Source organism: Glycine max, chromosome 5, assembly GCF_000004515.6.
Source record: "Glycine max cultivar Williams 82 chromosome 5, Glycine_max_v4.0, whole genome shotgun sequence".
NCBI lineage: Eukaryota > Viridiplantae > Streptophyta > Magnoliopsida > Fabales > Fabaceae > Glycine > Glycine max.
Genome location: NC_038241.2, coordinates 14,926,035 through 14,932,752, shown reverse-complemented (window position 1 = coordinate 14,932,752; position 6,718 = coordinate 14,926,035). Strand labels below are relative to the sequence as shown.

Genomic DNA, 6,718 nt, shown 5'->3' with positions numbered 1-6,718 from the left:
CCAAGAAATGGAGCAACAATTTACGAGTAAGCATGTTTTATTAAGTTTCTTTGGCCCCATTTATTTTTATTTCCCAACAGAAATGTCCAACTTGTAAAGCCTGATGTAAGGACAATAAAAAAATTAAGATTATTTTACAAACATTCAAGAGCTACATTTTGAAAAGAACTTTCCATGATTTGAATTATATAATCAGATTTGCTTTAAGGAGCCGTTTTAACTTTCAGGATCATTGCCTCCAGCTGCGCAACTGAATGTATCCTGTTATAGTGGAACTGCAATTAGGAGGAGATGCAAAGCTAAGATAGCGAAGCATCCAAAGTTTTAATGATCAACTATGTTTTTACTCTCTGAACTTTTCTAAGTATTCACTTTTAGTTTCTAAACAAAATTTTGACCAGTTCTAGTTACTGTTTCTATCTGTTTGTATTCTTAGTCCCTAGGTTAAGTCCACTATTAAACGATGGCGTGACAGTTGTGGTGAGTGAAACATGTTAAATGATTCTGGCAGTTCATTTTCCTACCCTTAAAAACTGTTAGAAATTGTTTGAATAATTTTTAAATCATATTAAATAATGTTGGCGGTTAAAAAGCCAGGAATTGCTTCATCATACCATTTATCAGGAGTTGCATCTTTTTGTTTGGAAAATCAACCAAAACAAACAATCACACAACATAAATTAGATCCAAAAACCCAAGTTAAAACTGAACCCACAATCTTCACAAACACCATTGGAAAAAAATAAAATCACTTTTTTTAAGATCTACTATAGGCCCACCTTAAGGGACATGTTTGATTTTCTTAAATAGATCCAGAAACACCTCAAACAGAGAAGCAACCAGATAGATAATCCATGCAAATTAGACCCCAACGGGTATAGAGCCAATCAAAGAAATAATCTTTAACTAAACACCCTATTTGTTGGTATCAGTATCAAGGTCGGGGGGGGGGGGGGGGGGGTTGCTAGTCATCAGGATTCATGAGGTTCGGTTGACGGCGGTAGCATCCTGAGTGTTGAGTGCTCGAGGGGTTCGATGACGGCGTTGAGGCTTGGTGCACTTGCGGATTGCGTTGTCAGTGCTCGATGTCTTCAATTTTTCCTACAAATCGCACTTGCGCGATTGACACTGCAATGACTTCGGCATGAATTTAAATTGGGAGTTGCTAGGTGCACCCAGCAAATTTTGAAAAACCCAAAACTGCCCCTGCGCCTTCTTTCTCCTTTAAAAAAGCTTTTTTATGTTTTAAAAATGGCACAGTCCTTCTTTCTCCATTTTTGTGCATCCTCTCCTTCGTTTTCTGTCTTTGGTGCGCAGTGTTTCTCCGTTTCTTCGTTTCCTTGCGATCAGTTAGGTAAGGTGAAGGTGAAGGTACCGGTGTTCAGTGTTGTGGTGGTTGTCGGTGACATACAAGGTACGCATTTGCGTCATGGTGCGTTCTGGTGTATGGTAGATCGGGCAGATCAAGTTGATCCGTAAGAAGTTTACAGATCAACTTGATCCGTATGTTGATTTTAAAGCTATGGATCAAGTTGATTATTACGGATCAAGTTGATCCGCCAGTCTTTTACAGACCAAGTTGATCCGCAAAAGACTTACGGATCAACTTGATCCGTAACATTCTACATTTTTTGAAATTTTAACCTTTATTTAAGTTTAATTGTGTTTTTTAATTATTACTTTTTTTGTATTGTCATTTTTTATTTTAATTTTGTTTTTTAATTATTACTTTGTTTACTAATGATGAGTTATTATGTATAGTTTTGTATGTTATGTATAGTTTGGATAGGTGTTGTCTTCATGTGTTGAAATTTTTTGATTTATTGTTATGATGGACGAAGATCAGTGGATGTATGAAAGTATAATGTCTGAAGAAGTGGATATGGATTATGAAAATGAAGAAAAATGTGGTGTGAATGAATCACATGTTGATTGTTCGGATGCGCTCAATACTTCTTAGGTAATAACGTTCATGATTGTGAGTGATTTAATAAAATAAAATGAATATGTTGTAGGAAACTGATATTATCTGGATTGGTTTGTAGGTATTTGACAGCCGAGAGGATGTTTTGCGGTGGGCTCGATCCGTTGCTCATGAAAATGGATTTGTGGCAGTGATTGTAAGGTCTGACACAAACACAGGTAGTAGAGGAAGGACTTTGTTTGTGTTAATTGGCTGTGAAAGGAGTGGCGAGTATAGGTGTAAGAAGAAAGAATTTGTTAGAAGAGACATTGGGATTAGGAAATGTGGGTGTCCCTTCAAGCTTCTTGGCAAGCCAGTGGTTGGAGGACAAGGCTGGATGGTGAAGTTGATTTGTGAGATTCATAATCATGAATTAGCCAAGTCATTAGTTGGACATCCATATGTCGGGCGATTGACTAAAGCTGAAAAGACACTTATTGTTGATATGATGAAGTCAATGGTCAAACCAAGAAACATTCTGCTGACTCTGAAGGAGCACAATGCCAATAGTTGTACGACCATCAAACAAATATACAATGCAAGAAGTGCATATCGTTCTTCCATAAGAGGAAGTGATACTGAAATGCAACATCTAATGAAGCTTCTTGAATGGGATCAGTATATTCATTGGCACAGATTAAAGGATGAAGACGTGGTTCGTGATATCTTTTGGTGTCACCCTAATGTAGTGAAGTTAGTCAACACATGTAATTTGGTGTTTTTGATAGACAGTACCTACAAAACAAACAGGTACAGACTTCCACTGCTCGATTTTGTTGGGGTGACACCAATTGGGATGACATTCTCTGCCAGTTTTGCATATCTGGAGGGTGAACGTCTTAATAATGTGGTTTGGGCTTTAGAACGCTTCCAAGGTATATTTTTAAGGCGTGATGTCCTCCCTAAAGTTATTATCACTAACAGAGACATAGATTTGATGAATGCAGTGAAAACTGTATTTCCTGAGTGTACAAATTTGTTGTGCAGCTTTCACATAAACAAGAATGTGAAGGCCAAATGTAAATCGTTAATTGGTCTAAGAAATGCTTGGGAATATGTCATGGATGTCTGGGGAACTCTTGTTGATTGTCCTTCAGAGCATCAGTTTGATGAGTACCTAAAGAGGTTTGAAATAGTTTGTTTACCTTGGCCAATGTTTGTTGATTATGTCAAGGATACATGGATAATTCCACACAAGGAAAAATTTGTTACCGCGTGGACGAATAAGGTGATGCACTTAGGGAACACAACAACAAACAGGTATGAAATTTTTCACTTATTTCTATTAACGTTGATGAATTAATGGATTTTTATTGTTGTATATGTTTATTGTTATTTGTGTATTTGAAATGTAGGGTTGAATATGCTCACTAGGCTTTAAAAAGAGTGTTATAGAATCGCCTGGGAGACTTATGCAGTGTCTGGGATGCCATGAACAACATGATGACACTACAACACACGGAAATTAGAGCATCATTTGAAACAAGTACACATGTCATTGGACATGTCTTCCAAAAAACCTTATACAAGAGGCTTCTTGAAATGGTTTCAAGGTATGCTTTAAATCAGATTGCTGCTGAATTTGAGCGTGTTCACTATGCTGGAAAGAATCCTTCCACTTGTGATTGTGTCATGAGAACCATGCACAGTCTTCCTTGTGCTTGTGAGCTATCCAAATATGTTGTTGGTTGCATCCCACTGGAATCGATCCATATGTTCTAGAGGAGACTCAGTTTTTCAGACCAAGGGTTATCTGAGCCCGAGGTAAGCATCAAGGAAGTAATGGAAACAATATCCAAAAGATTTGAAGAACTTGATGTTTGTGGTAAGTTTACTCTGAAGACTAAGCTTTGCAAAATTGCATACCCTGATCAAAATTTGATGTGTCCTCCTCTAGCAAAGGTTAACACAAAAGGTGCACCGTAGAAACCAATGAAAAGAAACCCAAGGTCAACAAAGTGCGATCCATCTTACTGGGAGTATGTAGATGCTTTTCATTCTACGCAAAATAGCAATTCGTCAGTGAAGCGTAGTGCATCATCTTTTGAGCAACCCAATCCAAGAAGGATCATGCCTATGTTGGATCAATTTCAGCCATTTATCCACGACTTCATTGACAACATTATTGATGTCCAAGCTGATGGAAACTATGGGTATTGGTCGGTTTCCGGTTTATTAGGTATGGGTGAAGACTCTTGGTCATTGGTCCGCACCCATTTGCTTATAGAACTTGGCAAATTCTTAGAAGACTATATCAAGCTCTTTGGTGGCACGGACAAATTTGAGGAATTAAGGATATCACTACATGTTGATGGGTTAACCAAGGTATTTAATTTATGTTTTTGATTTTTAAGACTTAACTTTAAAATTAGCTTCAACGTCTATATTTGTTTCATTCAGGTCACTATGGATAAGTGGATGGATATAACCGACATGGGATATGTGATTGCGTCAAGGTATAATGTAATCCTTGTATCCATATCTCACCAACAAAGTATGACGTTCTTTCCTCTTAGAAGTCAACCACCGGGAGATTCTTCGGTGCATCACATAATTTGTATCAGTCACATCTATGACAATCATTTTGTTCAGGTACATTGTATATATAAATTTTTTTTATATATATGCAATCAGTTGTGTACGATTGAGTTAATATATTTTTTTGCATGTACAACAGATTTATTTAAAATATCGTTGTCCTTTACCGCCAGTAGCATTGTTATGGTCTAGCAATTGTCATCCTCAGGCGAAGTAGTGGCCAACTCTATATATTAGTAGAATGCAACATTATAGAAGCTTCACGATGTACAAAAGAGACTATGTTGACTTAAATGATGATTGAAAATGTACCTTTGAATGAATGATCATTTTGAATTTGAATCTGACATTAGAGTTATCTATCTTTGTTTATTTGTTATGTTAACATAAAAATTATTAGTTAATTGTTGCTTTTTCGAGAGAGAAAATAATTGGTGCAACGAAAATAAAGTACGCATGTATGATAAATCGTTGTCTGAGTTGACAATACATTGGGAAATGCAAGCGTGTTAACATAAAGCGTGACAGGACACTGTAAGACTTGACTACACATTGGGAAATGCAAGCATGTTAACATAAAGCATGACAAGACACTGTAAGACTTGACTATACATTGGGAAATGCAAGTGTGTTAACATAAAGCGTGACAGGACACTGTAAGACTTGACTACACATTGGGAAATGCAAGGGTGTTAACATAAAGCGTGTTAGCATGTCACGTCATTGGTGTGGTTGACAACACAGACAGAAACCAAGTGCACCCGTATGTATTTATTTTAAAAATTTGAATCAATGATATTGAAACTCATCTATATATATCACACAGTCAAACACTGTAAAAAATTTAACATTCATTCCTAACTCAACTCTTTGAACAAAGTATGACATTCTTGGGAGAAACAAACAGTCAAACAATTGTGAACTTTGCATTAGGTTTTATTTTTCCAAATGGTTCCATTGTTCGCAATGATAGTGGTGTTCATTTTCAAACCTCCACTCCAGTACCTTTTCGACTACCTAATGCTTGTATTTTCAAACGTTAAAAACCAGAATACACAATACCCTTCAGCTAACCGACGAATAATATTTGGATGAAATTTACTACCGGCAGCCATTCACATATATAGGTAACCATCTTCGCTTTCAATGTATACAACTGAAAAATGATGATGATGTTAACACAATGTTAATGTGTAATCATCAATTTTCAAGTGTTGGTCTGATTGAGTTATTATGCACCATTGGTAGAACACCAGATGGTATATTAAACATACTTGAAGCCACTATGACCCCTACTCGTCAAAATGAGTTTGTTGGTTACTTGCTCACAGGAATAAATCCCAAAAAGTTTGACATTCCTTCCGGATGTACCATGGATGAACCGAAGGATTTGATCAAGCAAATTGCGCCTCATGGGATTCCCCCTTATGGTATTCATTAAACACAAACGGTAAGGCGATTGTTTTTTTGACAACCAAGTCACTATGAGTATTTAGAAAAAATTATCAAATTCGAAATTATTGAACTGAAAACCAACGATGATGTGTTGAAGGTGTTAGTGTATTCTAACTACTGGAAAAAATTTGGGCCAATAGAAATTTTACCTGTTTTTAGTAAGCATGTCATCGAAATGGAAGATAATATGTCCTTGTCACAAAATTAGCATCACTTAGTTGTCGTATTTGATGCTAATTCTATTTCTTTCGACTCTGCTGAAGTTAATTTAATGTTATTTTTATGTTTGGAATGATTTTATGTTTGAATTCGTGCAAATCTTATGTTATTCATATTCAAAAATAAAATAAAATCCCCTTCTAAAAAAAACAGACACAAGCTTCTTGCGGATCAAGTTGATCCGCAAGTTACTTACAGATAAACTTGATCTGTAAGTAACTTGCGGATCAAGTTGATCCACAAGCTTGTTACGGATCAAGTTGATTCGTAAGTAACTTGCGGATCAACTTGATCCACAAGCTTGTTACGGATCAACTTGATTCGTAAGTCACTTGCATATCAACTTGATTCGCAACAGGCATATGGATCAACTTGATCCGTAACAAGCTTGCGGATCATCTATGTCAACTACGGATCAAATATAGCTTCTGCAGATCAACAAAACCCTATGCGGATCACGTCATAGCATACACGGATCAAGCTGAATGAGATGGGTGCACCAGCAATAATGCTAGGTGCACCTAGCAACACCCATTTAAATTT

The 6,718-nt window shown here is 36.6% G+C and overlaps 1 protein-coding gene across 1 annotated transcript; it reads left to right on the top strand.

Annotated features, from left to right (window-relative positions):
• The first annotated feature begins 3,895 nt into the window (after nt 1-3,895).
• Nucleotides 3,896-5,942, top strand: LOC106798820 (uncharacterized). Its single transcript, XM_014775995.1, has 2 exons — nt 3,896-4,278; nt 5,750-5,942. Exons 1-2 carry the CDS (start codon nt 3,896-3,898, stop codon nt 5,940-5,942), a joined length of 576 nt encoding a protein of 191 aa, XP_014631481.1.
• The last annotated feature ends 776 nt before the right edge of the window (nt 5,943-6,718 follow it).

Bases quoted from the DNA above. Each gene is read 5' to 3' on its own strand.
- LOC106798820 (XM_014775995.1), top strand. From the start codon at position 3,896: ATGAAAAGAAACCCAAGGTCAACAAAGTGCGATCCATCTTACTGGGAG. The intron at 4,279-5,749 runs GTTAACCAAGGT...CACCATTGGTAG, and splicing joins ATATCACTACATGTTGATGG to AACACCAGATGGTATATTAA.